Source organism: Crocodylus siamensis, chromosome 5, assembly GCF_052110815.1.
Source record: "Crocodylus siamensis isolate JL-2025a chromosome 5, ASM5211081v1, whole genome shotgun sequence".
Classification (NCBI taxonomy): domain Eukaryota; kingdom Metazoa; phylum Chordata; order Crocodylia; family Crocodylidae; genus Crocodylus; species Crocodylus siamensis.
Genome location: NC_143399.1, coordinates 30,473,305 through 30,492,367, shown reverse-complemented (window position 1 = coordinate 30,492,367; position 19,063 = coordinate 30,473,305). Strand labels below are relative to the sequence as shown.

At 42.8% G+C, this 19,063-nt stretch overlaps 1 protein-coding gene across 8 annotated transcripts in view; it reads left to right on the top strand.

The window, feature by feature from the left end:
- Positions 1-19,063, top strand: part of KYAT3 (kynurenine aminotransferase 3) — a 38,940-nt gene that overhangs the window by 8,675 nt on the left and 11,202 nt on the right. For 4 of the 8 annotated variants that reach the window (XR_016442737.1, XM_090049973.1, XM_090049972.1 and 1 more), the window contains exons 2-8: positions 56-156; positions 5,528-5,586; positions 8,771-8,915; positions 12,759-12,908; positions 14,233-14,319; positions 16,092-16,214; positions 16,305-16,425. Coding sequence is in view for 7 of the 8 variants with exons in the window: in XM_090049973.1 (XP_089906099.1) it covers positions 58-156; positions 5,528-5,586; positions 8,771-8,915; positions 12,759-12,908; positions 14,233-14,319; positions 16,092-16,214; positions 16,305-16,425 (784 nt within the window). In the remaining variant the exon portion in view is untranslated. The remainder of the gene's footprint in view (positions 1-55; positions 157-5,527; positions 5,587-8,770; positions 8,916-12,758; positions 12,909-14,232; positions 14,320-16,091; positions 16,215-16,304; positions 16,426-19,063) is intronic. The other 4 variants (XM_090049976.1, XM_090049975.1, XM_090049974.1 and 1 more) reach the window with 2 other exon arrangements.

The window sequence follows — 19,063 nt, the reverse complement described above, 5'->3', positions numbered from 1 at the left end:
ATATACTAGTTGTTTGCATGTGGTTTTTTTTCTTAACTTTTGGATTGTTATGCAGGCATGCTTTTTGTTCCACAACGCTTCCTCTGCCTTGGCATTAGAACACAACTACTGAAGATAGTTTCTTCTTTAAGATCCTTCAGATTTTCAGCCCTTGCTGTACGTATTCGATCATTTCATAGATTACAGTATGTATGTCATGCAGTATTTATTTAGAGAAGTACTAAATTTTTGATGCTGCCAATAAGCATATATTAGATTGGATGTCTGTTTTGGTTTAGTTCACTAAATCAATAAAAAAACGAATGTTTGCCTGGCAGTTGGAAATTCATCCATCCTCAGTGAGAAAGTCCACAAAGCATTATTGCCTGTTACGCTAATCTCAGACGTTTGATATGAAGACTGTAAAACATTTTTGTTCCAATCAATCACAGATTAAACCATGCTGGTATTATAATATTGATTATTGCCCTGCATTTCTGTTTTGATCTTTAAAAGTAGTGTTAATGGACACTGGGGAGAATGGACAGTCTAGTTGCTAGGGCACAGGCCAGGAATGGAGGTGCATAAGGGAGACTTGTCCCCAGGGAAACGCATGTTCACACTTGTGGGGAAGATCCAATAGGCTTAATACTGATGGAAGCAAGTATTTATACTGAATGCACAGACTGGCTATGGTAGCACTGGAGTGATGTTGTAACCATAATGGTCCAGGAATTATGTGAGAGGCAAGGATTTCTGTGGGTGATGCTTTTTATTGAACATCTGCCTGTTTGGGATAAAGTTAGACAAGCTTTTGAATACAATATGGAATTCATACTATAAGCTATTAATGAAGCCAAGACCTTTACCAGATCCAGAAAAAGCTTAGATTTCTATATGATCCATTTGAATATTTGGGTAAATTTGATAGGATATAAGATAGTTAAGTCATCTAAACAGACTGGGTCAGGGTTTAAACAGACCTCCAAATTAGGTTGGAAAGAAACCTCCAATATGAGAAGGTTTTTCTATAATTACAAGGTATGCCACTGCTACTTGTCCCTAGGGAAACACAGGTTCCAACTCAGGGGGATGTGACCCAATAGGCTTAATACAGATAGATCTCACAGGTGTACTACTGCTACTTGTCCCTGGAGCACACCCGTGCCACGTGCACTCTGACGTGTGGCAGGTTACCCCAGTAGGGGTAGGGGAAACTGGGACCAGCAACTGTGCTGGTCCCAGCAGCTTTATTTGGGGCTCTAGGGACTTCCAGGAGCTGTTGCTGCAGCATTTCTGCAGCAGGGAGCCTGGCCAGCAGCTGGAGCATAGCTCCAGCCAGCCAGGCTCTGGTTTTGAACAGTGTGCACTGCCCCTCTGTGCGGCACTCCGTTTTTTTTTTATGTGTTGTTTTTTTTTTTACCCTGGTGTGACTAGGGCACCTTCCAGGCCTGGTACTAGAATGGTTCCATTCCTGTCTCTGGGCAAACTGCTTGCCTTGTTTTCCTGGCACACCTTGTTGGTAAATTTTTATGATGTAAAATAGGTGGGAGGCTGCCCTTCGTGCACCCAAATGACCATGGACGATATATACGTGCTCCTACCATCCCTATACATGTCCCATGCCTTGCTGATGTCCCCCTGTGTGATGATATTCTGGCTCAAGGCTGGGCCAAACTGGGCACACAGTTGTATCTTTTGCATACTGCCTCCTTCTAGGCCATGCACACACCATCCCCCTCTCACTGTGGTCTCTTGCACTCCATCGGCTCTCACCCAGTCTCTTGCACACTGCCTAGCCAGGCCATGTTCACACCACCCTACACAGAGATCCTTGGGCTTTGCTCTCTGCCCCTCGGTCAGCCCTGCCACGGTCTTTTGGGCCTCTCCTGTGACCCTCACCCAAATGGGACTGAGCAATTGCTCAGCTCTGGGTCTACTTTGACCCTGGCCCCTCACCAGACCACTATGCCCCTCTCTCAGGCCACATCTCTGCCCCTTACACTCAGGCCTGGTGTCTTCCACCCCAGCAGGTTCAGGTGCATCTCTTCCTTAAGCATACTTGACCTTCACTCCACCCTTTCCTCAGGGCCCAGGGTCTTATACCCCTTGGGCTCAGGTACTCCTTTTCGAGCTTGCCTGGCCCACCTCCAGGATCCAACCCCTCATGGGACTCAGGCACTTCTCCTAAGCTTACCTGCTCCCCCCTCCCAACTTTCTCTGTAATCCACCCAAAGGTGGGGGCAGGGGTTTAGGTGCCCTGACCCACCTTACACTGGGGAGGTGATCAGTCCTGGTATTTAAGTGGGGCTGCCATGCCACCGGGCCTCCATATCCCAAAGAGTACAGTTTTAGGTTATGCCTAGGACCAATGAGGCCGCCTCCTTCCCCATAGCCTTACTCTTACTTCCAAGATATTCCAAGAACAAGAGCTCCACCAGGCAATGTTACTCCCCAGGCAGCTGAATATAAACTGCTCTGCTCTTATAACAGAGCTCTCGAAAATGGCCGCTCTCATGAACCACCTGGAAGCTCCCTGCTCCAGCTCTTAAAGTAACAGGCACCCAAAAGGGTGTTCTGTTACACCTGAGATGGGTCAGAAAACACAGGGAATGCCTGCATGTGTGGTGTGTGGAGCCTCAGATGGGTCTGTGGTACCACATACCACACGTCTACGCTTGTCTGAATGTGCCTTTGTTGTTCACTTTTATTAAATCTCTCCTTGTATTTTGAGGAAAGATAAATATTTTATCTTCTTAATCATGTCCTTTCGTATTCATGCACTCTTGAATCTAATTAGTCTGGGTTGGGGGGGAGATGCTAAAAGTACTTGGAGGCCATATGTTTAGATCTTGATGGGCAGGATATCTTGTTCTGATTGACACTGATCCTGTTAGGCTGATTAGTATTACGATAGCACCAGACCTTAAATTAATTTTTTCTAGTTTTTGGACTGAAGGACAGTGGAAACAGTAACACAACTGAGGATGTAAAATAGAGGTTAAATTTAGGGAGGACACAGCATCCTTACCACCACCTGGAGATTTTCCAGGAAGAAGAAAGGCTTTTCCTTAACTAGGCTCTGTTCCTGTAGTCATACCTCATTTTGATTATTTTAGTTAATTCCATAGCCTTTTACAAGTTAAGGAGAAAGCAAGGTTAGAACCCACATTTGAAATGAAGACCTTGAACAGCAAATAGCTAATATAGGCCCAGCAATTTCATTTTATAACATCAGATTCAAAATTAGGGTCACAGTATCTAGAAAAAGAAGAGGATTCTAATTATTAACATTTGAACACAAAATGATGTGAAGTATGAAGATGATAACAGGAAATGGCTTTTTTACTTCTCAATAAAAACTGAGCCAGGAAAGAGATGATTGATACTGTTTAAATGTACTGAAACTCGGTGATAAAAATCTTGCAATTGATAAGCCTTTTCTGATTAGCCACTGAATTGATCTTGGATCAATAGAATGAGCTGTTCAGTGCAGCATATAGAATTCTAATTGGGAACTAGAGAGATTCAGGGCTAGACATTTTACTGCTTCATAATAAGAAAAGGAGTCTAGAAGTGAAAAAGGAACAGGAGAGCTGCTCAAAGTGTTTATTTGAAATATGTATAATAGCATACTGAGATTATTGTATATCATGTCCAGACACCAGCCTCATCTATATGCAGCTCATCATGTCAAAGTTTGATTAATCTTCTAAGGCAGGGATGTCAAAATCACCTTTGGCCCAGGATGGGGTCCAGATCTGGATCTGCAGGGCCAGCAGCTACTGTAGTGGGTGGGGCCGCATTCAGGAAGCAGTGTGGAGTTGCTTTTGTAAGGTAGCATGATTCTGGGGTCAGGTAGCAGCACAAAGCCACATTTAGGTGGCCGCATGGGTCTGGGGAGCTGCTGGTGATGGCCATGTCTGTAGGGGGCCAAAGACCCTAAATTTTGTGGCAGGTCATACTGTCTAACTTCCAGCAGCCTGACAGACTACTGGCAGGCCAAGTGGAACGGTTTCACAGGCCGGATTCTGCCTGTGAGATGTATGTTTGACACCCCTTTTCTTAGGCCTGCATACCTATTCAGTTACGTATACTACAACCTATCATAACTCTCTTTTAATCTCATCTTCACTTTCCTAAGTGTCCAAAGTAGAATCAAGGTCTTGTTGGAATAAAACGTTTATGTGCTGAAGTTCATTGAGGTTTTTGCCACATGTCTGAGATTGGAATCTGGCTCCTACAGTAAAATTACAGGGGGAAAAAAGTGATTCTGATATAACAGCTCCTTTCCTGCAGCAGTTATGCACACATACAACTTTATTGCCACAGACAGTCTGATGGAGACCTGTAGAGGCTGTTTAGAGCAGTAGTTACATGTGCACGTTTGCACGACTGTGCCTTTGCATCGAATGGCTTTCCTGAATGATTTCTTAAAGTCTAGAAGTCAAATGGTGTTTTTCTAATGGTCAGCTCTGCCAGATGGAAAATTGAAATTGAAAACTTTCAGTTTATAGCTGTACTGATTCTGCAATCTTAGCAATAGTAAAAATTGGCTGTGTTAGTAAGTCAGTACTGTAACTCAGATACAATGGGAGTAGGCACCCTTTTTACAACAGTTCAGACTGTATCTCCACTTTGAAGCTGACCTACAGACAGGATGAATGGGGTTGTGTCTCGAGTGTACAAGGGAGGATGGAGAAATTTTGCCTGTTTCCTTTTTTCCTCCCTTTTCATCTTAAAAGTACTGGAAGTGTTAAGTCAGATTTCCCCTACTTTTACAGGGAACACTTAGCAAGGTCTGTTATTTGTGAGTTTTCTTCACCCTGAAGTGAAGGACTGAGTGTATATACTGAATCTGTAACAAAAATCATATCTTCCTCTAACTGTTTTTGATGTCTTATTCATATTAGTTTAATATTGTCAGTTGCAAAATCTTACTTTTATTATTGTTAATTGGATTTTAGTGTTATTACTTGGATGCATGTGAAATGTGTTATTTTTTTTATAATTCTGAATGAAAATACAAATCATATTAGATTTTTTTCTGATGTTATAGTCCTTCCTCTTTCCAGTCATTTGTTGTTGTTGTTGTTTTTTTTAAGGGACAGTTGAGTGGAAAACACATTATTTTAAAATTGAAAGAGAACTTGGGGGGGTGGGGGGAGGGGAGGAATCAGCCCTTCAGACTTTCTTGAAATAGCATAGAACAGCAAAAGGACACAGTTCTCGCTTTTCTTTTTGTAAGTCACTGATAAAGAACTAAATTCCCTTCTGGTCTCTTCCTCTGCCCTGTGTTCAGTGGTTTTGCATAGGCATGAATCAGAATCCCTACCATTTGGATTATTTTTCTTTTAGACTAAAGCACTTATGAAAGCTTTAATAGAAGACAGTGTCTGTAATTCTCTAATACTATTGAGCTTATTCAGTGATGGTATATTCAAAAGGGCATGAGGAAAGGTTTGTCATGCAATGGAACAATGCTGAACAATATAGTACTCTGTGATTCTTAACAAAACCCCTCTGTCTATATGTTTTGATTTTGTAGACAATGGCCTCTAAGCACAAAAATGCAAAACGAATTGAAGGGCTGGATAGCAATGTGTGGTAAGTAACAGAGGAAGTTATGTGCAAAATTCTGGAAATCCCTTTGTTGATCCCCCCCCCCTCCAAATTTGTGTTGATTATTATGTATCTCTGTGACACTTGATCAGTGGTACTGGTTACCTCTGCTGATGAACTGTATTCACATGCATGGCTAAAAGATGGAAACAGTGGGCCTAATTCTTTAGTGGGTAGTTAAGACTGTACGTATTAGTTAATTATGGTTAAAGGTAAGAATAAAGTATCTGCTGTTCTAAATGAACCTGTATAAAGGGAGGAAAAGCTCTCAGACATGGCAACAGGATCAGGTTCCACTTTTATTGACCAATTTTGTTGAACAACTTGTCGGTTGTTTGTCGGTTCCAACAGTTTGGTTTTGTATGTTTATCTTTTATCAGCTTGAACCTAACTGTTTTACATCGCCATATGTGTTGCTAGAATTTAGCCTCTTATGTTTTAATATACTTTTATGCAGGCTTTATTATTCTTATAATAATGTCACAGCTGTTGTTGCTAGATAGTAGAATTCTGTTAGCCCTGCTAGTTGGACAGCTTGGTTAAATACACTTGGTAGCTGTGACAGGGGTTAGCTTTCATGCCTGGTACAAGCACTGGCCTGTCTCCTGTCTACGGGCCAGCTGCCCACCTCACTCTCCTGCCATGCCTTGATGTAATAGTAATAGGATGTTACTCAGGCAGGAGGCTGCCCATTTTGAACCCCGATGTTTAGGGGGATATCCCCAGCTCTATTCCACCCCTACATTGCAGCCTAAGCCTCGCAGATGGCATCCCAGGCAGCTAACCTCAGTCATTCCCTTCGACCATTAGCTGTGGTCCCCTCTCTGGGACTGTGACAGCAACAGAGCCCCAGAGGAGAACTTACCTGTGGGGGAAAGATGAGTGGAGCCAGCATGAAGCCATGCTGAGCTGGAGGAGCAGCGGGCATGGAGCCGCAGCCAGGGAGAACGCTGCGCCGGAAGGAAAAAAAAATGTGAAAAGCAGCTGACCCAGGAGGAGCTGGGACCGGCTCCCACATGGGAGTGGGCGTATTTTATGGCCGTGTGCTGGCGCCGATAGGCTGGCCGGCCCATTGAAAAGGGAATAAAAACCCCGCCGGACAAGAGGGAGGGGGAACTTGAAGTGGGTTCCCCGGTGGGCACTGAGCAGCCCAGAGCAGAGCAAAGCCCCACTGACGGAAAGTGGTGGAAGCCCTAGGAAGGGGCTTTTGGAGATAATTCAAGCCCAGAAGGGCTATGTTACTTGCCTGAAGTAGAGCCGTGGACTCCTGATGTCTACCAACTGGATTGGACCCACCGGGAACCTGAAGAGAGAAGGGGAGACAGCTGTTCACACCATGGCAACTACAAGCCAAGGAGAGAGGAACTGATGCCGGGAGACAAGTTAACCTGGGGTCAGGAAGAAGCTAGGCCAGTCCTACCACAGCCTAAACAGAGCGGGACGAACTGATGTCTTTGTACGTGTGTGCGGATTCAAAAGGCCAAAACACGTGTAATGGTACGGTAACCAAACCCAGAAGACTGGGACTCAACATCATTGGTTGGTGTTAGGAGGGGTGCAGGGGAGGCAGAGCCCCAAACGGGAAGACAGGAAGATTGAAGGAGGGGACCAGGAGGGACGGAACATACATCTTCCTCCCTACTAAATACATTTATTACAGCAAAGACATGGCAGGTGAAAACCTCTGAGGACCCTCTGGAATCTGGCTCAGTAGCAGGCCATCTTTTCCTCAAGCAATGGTGACATCTAAAAAACATGTACGAACCAGATGTACTGGTGAATGGCACGGCCGATTACAGGCACCTTCAGCTCACCCTTAGGCCCTGGCCCCGTCTCAGGCCAGTTGGGACCCCGAGCTGCTTTGCTCTGTGGACATCCCTTGCGGCGGGCTCCTGGCCCTTTTGACCCCTCTCTGGGTCCTGGCCCCAGCATTGACCAATTGAGTGCCTCAGGTCAGGTCTAAGCTGCTTGGGGTCCCCCATTCCTGGCTCAGGTCTCCACAAAGTGTGCCTGGCCTCATGGGATCACTCACCCCAGCAGGCTCAGGCATTTCAGGAAGCTTACTTGGCCTTCCCTGCATTAAATAGCCCACCCAAAGGTGGGGGCAGAGGTTAAGGTGCCCTGATCCACTGTACACTGGGAAGGTGCTCACTCTTGGCATTTACATGGGAACTGCTGTGCCACCAGCAGCCCCACCAGGCCTTCCTGCCCTGGAAGGGTGCAGTTGTAGATCATGCCCAGGACCAGTGAGGCCTCCAAGCCATCCCCATAGTCGCACCTTTACCTCCAAGGTGTTCCTGGCAGAGCTCAGCAGAGAGTGCTTCTTTTCTGCTGGCTGATCACAAACTGCCCTCACCTCAGGGAGCTAGGCCTGAAAATGGCCACCCTAACCAGACACCTGCCCCTCCCTGACCCAGTCATTGAAGTGACTGGCACCACCAGTGCCGTGCCAGAATAGCACCCTCATGTCAGTGACAATCCTACCTTGGACCCAGGTTAGCAATCTCAGTTATTTTTTAACTGGGTCTGTAACTTGCAGTGCTGTAATCTTTATTTTTATTCCTTTAACATATGGGGGTGAGGGACTGAAAAGAAAGGATCACCTGAAAGCAGGGAAAATGTTTTAGAATTCAAAAGTTAGCTTTTGGCAGGATTAAGGGAACAACTAATGAGCTGCATGGAACAGTCCATCGGCTGATCCGATTAGGAAGTTTTATGAAGGTCAGGACTTGCCTGGTTCATTTGGTGACCCTGGTTAGTTTAAGGTTAGCTCAGCTTGTTTGGCTAGTTTCTCTCCAGAAATTCATGTCTGTTCCCACAAGATCTGCTGTGTTCTGAGTTGGGAAATCACTCCAGGGGTAGTGTTTCACTGCTGCTTGCCTTTAGGGATTATTATGTTGAGGGGGTGCTCAGTTTTTGTTTGCAACCAGGATTTGGTTGGAGTTGTTGCAAGAGTCATTCACTAGATCCACTGCTTCCCCAGATGGTACTGTCTGATTTTTGGTTTCTCTGTGTCCGCTTTGCATTATCCCAGCCTCCCACTGGTGTACTTCCTGTTGCTGGAGGCAGTTTTCTTTAGTTGTGTTAATTTGACTCCTCGCAGATACAGCCTTTTGCTTGTTAAGGAGGAAATAGGAATGAGGTGATTTTATCTTTTTTTCCTCTCCAGGGTTGAATTTACTAAGGTGGCTGCAGATCCCTCAATTGTTAATCTTGGTCAAGGCCTTCCAGATATATCCCCTCCTAGCTATGTTAAAGAAGAATTAGCTAAAGCAGCAGCAGTTGATCGTCTGAACCAGTACACACGTGGCTTTGTGAGTATTTTTGAACATTGGGGAAAGTTTGCTATATGGAAAACTTCATGATTTTGTTTGTGATTACTTATATTTTCATAGTGTCTTTGATTTCTATTGCTGAGCATTGGTGTCCTATAAGACTTTACTAGTGATTGATAAACATCTCTAGTGCAGGTTTCTTTAAAGCAGAACCTTTCACTGAGAACATCATTTTATAATGCAGCATATATATCTGATAGATTGTCATCAAAGATTGATAGCAAGTCTTGTCTACAAGTGGGGGAAAAATGGGACCACAGCTTTAAACCTGTATTTCCTGATTTGGGTCAGTGTAAACAGGATACAAAAAGGACTGTGATGCGATGATAAAAAACATACATAATGGAACTGAAAGGCAATACACTTAAACATATTTGGGTGTCTAACTTCTCTTTGGACACCTAGCTTTCATGGAGCTAAATAAAGAGCAACTTGCTTCAATGGATTGGTGCCACTGTCTTTTACTCAATGTGTAATTGTTTGTGGAAATCAGTGACTAGTTTTATCTGAAGCATGTGACACTGGCCATTGTGAAAGATTGGATACTGGAACAGGTGCCAAGTAACAGCATTGGCAGCTCTGGCCTCAGCTCTGGCTCTTACCCTGGGGCCAGGCTGAGCTGGGTAGGGGCCAGAGTCAGTAGGTGCTCCAGGCCATGGGCCAGAGCAGTGCTGGGGTCATGACTCAGGGTAAGGTAGGGGTGGAGAGTGGAGGAACCGGGCAGGGCAAGCATGGGGGACAAGTGGAAGAAGGTGGCAGGCACTGTGGAGTACAGGCATGGGGGTAGGGGCAGGTGGCAAGGGGAATACATGATGGTGGGCAGGCACCAGGGGCATAGCTGTAGGAAGGCCCAGGCATGAGGGGGACAGATGGCAAGAGACAAGGTGCAGAGAAGGTGGTTAAGGGGTGAGAGTCAGGCTGCTTGACTCCCCTGCTACCTGTCCCCTTCACTGCCTACCCCCTGGCTGCTGCTTTTCCCAACACAGTGGTGGGTGGGACAAATTTAAGATGACCCTCCAATAATTAGTTTCTCTACATAGAAAATTATTATTAAATTATTATTAAATTCAAAGTCATCTTGGATTCAGGTAAATAGGGTAGTTACTCTCCAGTGGAGAGAATCCATCGAAGTTGTCATGTGATCCTGAGGATACTATTTCATAGATTTCATAGACATTAGGGCTGGAAGGGACCTCAGAAGATCATCGAGTCCAGCCCCCTGCTCCAGGGGCAGGAAGTCAGCTGGGGTCATAGGATCCCAGCAGGATAAGCATCCAGTTTGCTCTTGAAGATGTTCAATGTAGGTACTTGAACCACCTCTGATGGCAGGCTGTTCCAGACCTTGGGGGCTCGGACAGTAAAGAAATTCTTCCTTATGTCCAGCCTGAAACGGTCTTACAGGAATTTATAACCATTCGACCTCATCATCCCTTGGGGTGCTCTGGTGAACAAACGTTTCCCCAGATACTGGTGGTCACCCCTGATAAACTTATAGGTGGCCATTAGATTGCCACTGAGCCTGCGCTTTTCCAGGCTAAAGAGCCCCATGGCTCTCAGCCTGTTGTTGTCAGGTCTGTTTTCCTGACCTCTGATCATGCGTGTGGCTCTTCTCTGGACTGTCTCAAGCTTCTCCACATCCTTTTTGAATTGTGGGGCCCAAAACTGGACATAGTACTCCAGCTGCAGCCTCACTAAGGCTGAGTACAAGGGGAGAATGACATCCTGGGATTTGCTTGAGAAGCATCTATGGATGCAAGCCGGCGTTTTGCTCGCTTTACTAGCCGCAGCATCGCATTGAAGGGTCATGTTCATCTTGTGGTCAGTGATGACCTCCAAGTCTCTTTCTTCCGTAGTGCTAGCCAGCGTAGCGCTGCCGAGCCTATAAGGATGCTGCAGGTTTTTCTTCCCAAGGTGGAGAACCTTGCATTTTTCAGTATTAAACACCATCAGGTTCTAGTCCGCCCATTTGCTGAGCCTGTCTAGGTCAGCCTGGATCACCCTCCTGTCTTCTGGTGTGGATACTTTGCCCCAAAGTTTGGTGTCATCGGCAAACTTGGCCAGTCTGCTTCTGACTCCAATGTCCACATCATTAATGAAGATGTTGAACAGTATGGGTCCAAAGACAGAGCCTTGAGGGACCCCACTGGTCACAGGACACCATGATGAGCGACTTCCGTCTATTACTACCCTCTCGGTCCGACCACGGTGCCAGTTCTCCAACCAGCAGATTGTGGTGGACCCAAGGCCACAATTGGCCAGTTTCGCCAAGAGGTGATCATGGGATACCAGATCGAAGGCCTTTTTGAAGTCAAGATATATGACATCAATCTCTTCTCCCTTGTCCAGGTGATAGGTCACCTGATCATAGAAGGAAATGAGATTGGTCAAGCAAGACCTACCCGTAACAAACCTGTGCTGGCTATCCCTTAGGATGTTGGCGTCAGACAGTCCATTAAAGATGGCCTCTTTAATAAACTTTTCTAAGATCTTCCCCAGGATAGAAGTCAGGCTGATGGGCCTATACTTAGCCAGATCCACTTTCCTCCCTTTCTTGAAGATTGGCACCACATTGGCCTTCTTCCAGTCTTCAGGTACTACACCAGAGCGCCAGGAGTTTTCAAAGATCCATGGCAGAGGCTGGGCTATGATGCTCGCCAGCTCCTTGAGTACCCTGGGGTGTAGATTGTCAGGGCGGCTGACTTGAAGGTATCCAGCTTCTTAAGGTGTTCCTTCACAAGGTCAGCATTATTATTGTTGTAGCTGATGTATTTTTCTCAGGGACTCTGTTGTATGATTATTGTCTTAAACGGCAATTTCATTGGAAAGTCATTGCTATAGTAAGACAATGAGATTCTGAAGATGATGAGCGTTACATCAAGCAATTGTGTGGTTGTTGTATATATACATTTGTATAAAAAAGTAATTAAAATTTTAATATTTTTTCACAGTAGTAAACCTTTCACAGTAAGCAAAGCTGTGCAGTGCTTACCCTCAGAGTTTCCTGATACATATAATTTAAGACACACTTTGTTTTCCGCATCGTAAAAAGACAACATATGTTTTGGAAAGGGCAGAAATAGCCCATGTACCCCTATGCAGCATGGGGCACAAATGGTTCTTAGAGATTTAAGCTATTATTATTGTAATATTGTAGGAGAACTAGTCATGAGCTAAGATCTGACAGTGAGAGACATAGAATATACATAGAATAAAAAGATGACCACTACCCTAAAACAGCTTAGTATAAAATGAGACAGTAGATGGATACAGACAGATTGGGAAGAACAAGGAAATGAAGCAACAAGTTTTCTCCTCCACTGTGACCCTACTGTGAAAGGGAGGATGTGGGATCAAAGCATTCCTCCCGCACAGCAGACCTCTAACTAGGCCTAGAACACCAGGAGCTACTGGGGGTGGGTTGATGTTATTAAACAAATCAAAAAATGTTAGATTTAAAAACCATTGCCTGGTTGGATTTGAGAAGTTGCAATCTATACAATCTTTTCTAAAACACACCAACATTTTTAGCATTATGTCCAGAGAAGTTTAGGGGATGATCTTGCATAAGTCTTTAAAATATCCTTTATTTATTTTCATGTATATTGACAGAAATAAAACAGCCTTAAATTTCCTTTGCACCAATAAGTTCCTACAGCTTAACTATTCTGCCCACTGTCATTTCTACTTGTCAAGAGACTGAACTTGTATATGTTGATTGTGTATTATTGCTGCTTAGATTGTGTGCTATTGGTTGCTTGTACTACTGGTTGCTTAATACTGGGACATGCATCCCAATGTGGTTTGTTTTTTTTATTTGAACAGGGACATCCTGCGCTGGTGAAGGTCTTGTCCCAAGTATATGGGAGGATTTGTGGAAGGAAGATCGACCCTTACACAGATATCTTGGTGACAGTGGGAGGATATGGATCTCTGTTTAGTGCAATGCAGGCATTAATTGAAGAAGGCGATGAAGTAAGCTGCATTTGAAATATTCTACCATAGCCACCAAAATAAAATCTGTTATTTTGGTTGTTCATTTTTTAAGTTCTGGTTTAAATAAATGTGGCTTGAACTCCTGTTTGACTGTCACAGATTAAATTAGCTACATCAGATGATTGTGTCATGGAGACCAGAGCTTGTTGAATACTTTCAGAGGCTGCAGTAAGGAAACCATCCTGTGAATGCTTCCCCTCCCATTTGCTGGCATGCAAAACTCCTGTCCTATTTGTGATACCTGGAGTACAACACCCACCGATTCTTATTTTAGAAAACTTGTGGGTTGCTTTCTATATCAGAATAGCCCTCTTATTTCAGGTTTGATTCAGACTATTGTTTGTGGTGCCAAAAAAGAGTAAGCTAATTTTTAAACCCTCAGTATTTTGGTTTTCTACATTAGATGTGATGATTCATCTCTTTCCTATTAATCCTTCTCCTTTTTACTTTGATACTGGAATTAGTTTTTTAGGAGGCAGTGTTTATTGTCTGCAACTGAGAAGTGCTTGTTTTGGTCTGGTACGCCAGCTTTCATCCTTTTATTGGTTTTACTTCTGCTTTGTCTTCTCATCTGTACCTTCTCTTCATTTCTTGATGCTTTGATCTTCTGTTCTCCCTGCTTACCAGCCCTTGATTCTTTCCTATTAACACCACATTTTGCCATTGTCCTCTGTCTGTCTTCCCTACCTCTTCACGTTCTGTGCCCCTGTCCCCAAGCATATTTAACATTATATGTAAGCCATAGATGTGGTGTCAACTCTGGAAGAAATGACTGCATCTTATCTTTGAAGTCTTATCAATATTTGTTGTTTAAATGAAGCAGTACTTGAAATTATTAGATGAAAATTCTGCAACATCAGACCAAGGTTGAATACCAAAGATGCACAATAAAACCATATGGCCAGAGTATGTCCAAATAGAGCAGCAATTCTCAACCTTTTTAGACTCAAGGTACTCCTTCATAGGCTCAAGGCACCCCTCAGAAAATGCCAGCTCTTAGTTTTCACTTGACTACAAAAAAATAATGGAGCAATTCTTCTATTGCAAAGAACTCAACTTAATAGATCACAACAGGTCAAAATGTTTTTTACACTAGGAATTCCTGTTTGAAATCTGTATTTGTCTTGTGAATCATCTGACAGTGCACAACTAACATGCTAACACTGCGTAGCACCCCATGGAACCCTTGAAAGGTTCTTGAGGAACCCAGGGTGCCATGGCACCCTGGTTGAGAGTCACTGGAACAGAGTAATAAGATATCTTTACCTATTGTTATGTGTCAGTTTTCACCTTTTAATTTCAGGTGATAATAATAGAACCCTTTTATGACTGTTATGAGCCCATGGTGAAGATGGCAGGAGCAAAACCTGTTTTTATTCCACTGAGATATGTGAGTATATTGGTTTAAAATATATATATATATTATTTAAGATATAGAATTCAGGATTCTGCTTTAAGGTTTGATAGCCATGCTGTAGGAGATTTGTTCCTGCATAGTTTTTCGTAACATTTAACTGTATAATAAAAAGTGGAAGTCTTAACAGTGGTATAATTCAAAAGCTTTATAGATATAGCATTCTCAGGATTGGAAAGGGCATTGTTTCCTATTTAATACAATTCAAGTATTCCAAAAGCTTCTCAGGTCCTTTTATTAGACGCTATTCAAAAGGTTTTAAGATGCAAAATAAGGAAAGGGTTATCACCAGGCAGTGCAGTTTCTGTATGTATTGGTTTCTGATCTTATTTCAGAAGCTGACATTGTGACAGGATGCAGCTTCTTCCCCAAATCTGCCTACTAAATTAGGATTGATTTTTCAGTTGAAAAATTTACCATAAATAGAATGTTTTTTTCCTTTGATTGTCCAGAATAAGTTCTGCTGTGGTTCAGTTTTAGATAGCAAAATCTCCAATATTTGAAAGAAATCTCCTAATTGGTTGTTGTGAAAGGAGCAGGAAGCTTTTGTAAGACAATCTAGAGTGCTTAGAATTGAAGCAACATAGTATCATTCTGCCACCCTATGGAAGCCACTGTATTTGCATTCTAGCTGGTTGAGTTTTCACAAAGCTGGGAAAGGGACAAGACAGAACTATGAATAAGTAACTGCTAAGCACTGTCAGCAGCATCCAGAACACTTGCAGGGATTTCCCTAAATAAGAGGAGTTAAAATTGTTAGTTTTTGTTTAGGTGAATGGTAGTTTTTCAGTACTTACAGAGAGGGTCTGTTTGAGTAATTCTTGGCCAGGGAGGCCGTAGAATCAGGACTTCTGCCACACAAAAAAGTAAGTCTTGTAGAATGTAGTGGGGGACTTGAATGTTCGCATGGGTACTTAAGGATAATAGAGTTTGGTGTGATTTCCATGCAGATTTCTGTACATCCATTATTTTCTGTGTAGGTTCTTACGCTTTGCCCATCACTATAATAGCTGCATACATGAAGATTTGTAGATTCATAGATGTTAGGTTCAGAAGGAACCTCTGTAGGTTATCGTGTCCAACCCCCCGCTGTGGGCAGAAAAGAGTGCTGGGGTCAGACAACCCCAGCTAGGTGCTTGTCCAGTCTCCTCTTGAAGACCCCCGAGGTAGGGGAGAGCACCACCTGCCTTGGAAGCCCATTTCAGATTCTGGCAACCCTTACTATGAAGAAGTTCTTTCTAATGTCCAACCTAAATCTGCTCTCTGTCAATTTGTGGCCATTGTTCCTAGTTACTCCAGGGGGTGCCCTAGTAAATAGAGCATCTCCTATTCCCTGATTTCGTCCCCTGATGAGTTTATAGGCAGCCACAAGATCACCTCTCAGCTTTCACTTGAGATGGCTGAAGAGATCTAGGTCCCTCAGTCTCTCCTTGTACAGCCTTGCCTGCAGGCCTCTGACCCTCCGAGGGTTCAGAGTGGCCTTCTCTGAACCCTCTCAGGATTCTCTGCATCCCTCTTGAAGTGCGCCACCCAAAACTAGGCCAAGATTAAAAGGCCCATCCTCACTACCCTCTCCTTAAACTGAAATGTCTTCCTCTTGCCTTCAGGATGCAGTGAAAACTGTATAATTTTAAGGACACAGATATTTCCTACTTCAACTTTTCTTTGGGTCTTCCTTGGAGGAAAGCATGGTCCAGTGTATAGCTTGCAATATACTGAAGTAATGCAGATATTTATTCTGATTATAGAAAAAAGCTGGAAACTCTGCATCTAGTGCTGATTGGGTTTTAGATCCCATTGAACTTGCAAGTAAATTTAATTCTAAAACAAAAGCGATTATACTGAATACGCCTCACAACCCAATAGGCAAGGTAAGACTTCTTTATCATGGTCATAATAGTTCCAGAATGAGCGTTATATTAACAGATTAATGTACTGGCCCTCACTTTTTTGCATTCTAGGTATATACCAAAGAAGAACTCCAGCTAATAGCTGATCTCTGTATTAAACATGACAGCCTGTGTATCAGTGATGAGGTGTATGAATGGCTGGTGTACACAGGAAATAAACACATTAAAATAGGTACTGATATTTGTATATTCACAAGAATGGTTGTGGAAGGGTTTCATAGATGTGCTTCCCTAAGATATATAAATGATGCTGTCAAGATGTTCAAATGGTAAGTTTAGTCTAATCTAAAATAATTATACTCTGGAAAAATTACCTCTATTATTCAAATATTTATTTAGAAGATTTTAAAGGTAGAATTTTCAAAAGCTCTTAAGTGATTTAGGAACACCAGTCTCATAGAAAGTTGTACTTCTAAATCACTTACAGGTGTTAGAAAAATCTCACCCTAATTTTATTATTTTGATTCGGAGAATGGTAGAATAATCACTACTTCTGTATCTACAGAGTCATGTAGATTGCTGTTGAGATAATAGACGGAAGACAAGTTAGTTAATTTTCCCTTTTCCTTACTGAGGCTGGGGTGTAACAAGAAACCACACTATTTTTGGCTCCATAATAAACAGAAAAAAAAACCAGCCAAAAGAACAGCTATAGTGAGTATACTTCCTACTCTGTCCTCCCAAGCATGGAGAGTATATTATGAATAACGAATGCTATTAACAGGAATTTCTTGTGTTTGCCAGTGTTAAGAATTGCTGCTGGGCAGTGTTGTTATGCATATTCCAGGGATGAATCAGACCACAGTATTTCATGCTGTCACTGTCCTTGAAATAGGATCTGATCTAACACCTTTTGTATTCAGTGGGGTACTTTTATTGACTTCACTGAAATTGGACTGTTCGAGCAGATGTATTCAGTTTGCACAGTCAAAATATCTAAACCATATGCCTTAATCCTGTAAGTCCCAGTAAAGTCAGTGACATGGTATATACACTAAAACTAAAAATGGGATTATATGCAGGGTTGTGATCTAGCTGTCATCTTATTTGAAAAGGCTGAGGTATGCTACCTTAGCCATGCAAAGGTTTTGGATATGAAGGTAGCTGCTTGCTGTGGACTTACACATGGAGTTATAGGTCGTTATGGTGAAGGTGAATGTTGTTGCACAACAGAGAAACCCCTTAAGTTTAAACTGCTGATCCCCAAAGGCATAAAATGGACTTGAGTGGGATCCAGGAGAGTTGTGCTCTGTTCCTGGCTGTGACAGTGACATCATGTGTGACCCTGAGCAAGATACTTTGCCTCTCTGTGCCTTGGTTCCCCTTCTCCAAAGTGGCAGTGGTGATATCCTCCTCTTATAAAATGAGCTTGGAGATTTACTGATGAAACCCCCTTGCACAAGCTAATCCTTATTAATGAAAAAGTTTGATATAATTTACTATAGCGATGTTGGAATACTGATAATTCAGTGAGTTATTTGCTGATCATAGGGGTACAGTGCCAGTGCAGTTAAGGTTTCTTGTAATGGCTCAAGAGTATGAGTTTGAACCTTGCTCTGCATTTGTACTAATAGCTTAGCTGACTTGTTTTAAATGGGTACCAGGTTGTTTGGTTTGGGCAGTCAAGGGCCAATGGATATAATTGCTCCCTTGTGTGCTGTTGGCCTCAGGAACTGGTGTGCCTTAACCACATGAGCCCGATGAGTCAAGAAGCCCTGATGGACCTTTGACCTTGAGTTGGAGATTTGTATGTTAAGCTCCCATTGAGTGCAGGGGGGTGAGTAGGCCACGGGTTTTTTGCTTTTCTCCCACATGTGCTTTTTTAGGGCCATCCTAGTAGCTCAGTGGTAATGGAACACGGAGAGAAGGGGAAACTCACTGTCATCACTTTTTATTTCAACATTTTGAAGCAAAAAAAGAAAAATGAAAAATGAAAACTACCACGTGAACAAAAGGCATTTTTATGGCTCAACATAAAATGTACGTTCCATTGTGATAATGACTCAAGTTAAAATGTTAGTCAAGTGGGTTTAGCCTACTGCTAACAGTATGCAGCTAACATGGGATGATCTTGTAATTTATTGTTAAAATCTACATACCATAAAAGCTTCAGGGTAAAAATGTAAATGATAAAGTCATTTTAGTAAAAGAAGCCAGACATTTTTTTTTAACATCCAGTTCCTTAGTTTTTTATAACTATACATAAAGATAATATAAGAAAAAATGTGTCCACTATTTCAATATTTAGATACTGTAATAGTTCTATATTGCACTTCACATACTCCATCAAATGCAGTGACACATCTTTCATGAAAGATGCAGAATGGATATTGTATCAATTTACAGAGTCTGGTGGTGGTTCTTTAATATAATCTAATATGGGTTGCTAGCCATAGATCATAACATTAGCATAGTCTTTGTGCTGTCGCCTAGGCAGTTTCCTCTGGCACAGAACACTTCATCATGTCTGTAACCCTTATCTGACTTATGTAAAAGTGCAAACCTCCTATGAGTAATAACTAGAGTTGCTCTGGCAGATTTAGAAATCACATATTATAACTGAGGATTTTTTGGCATCACAACAAAGAGAGTAGCGGCTCAGGTAACAGAATCATAGGAAGTTAAGGTTGGAAGGGAACTCAGGAGATCATCTAGTCCAACCCCCTGCTCAAAGCAGGATCTTCCCCAACTAGATCATCCCAGCAAAAACTTTGGCTAGCTGGGTTTTGAAAACCTCCAAGGATGGAGTTTCTCCTTCTCTGGGTAACCTGTTCCAGTGTTATACTATGTTCATATATAGTACCTTACTG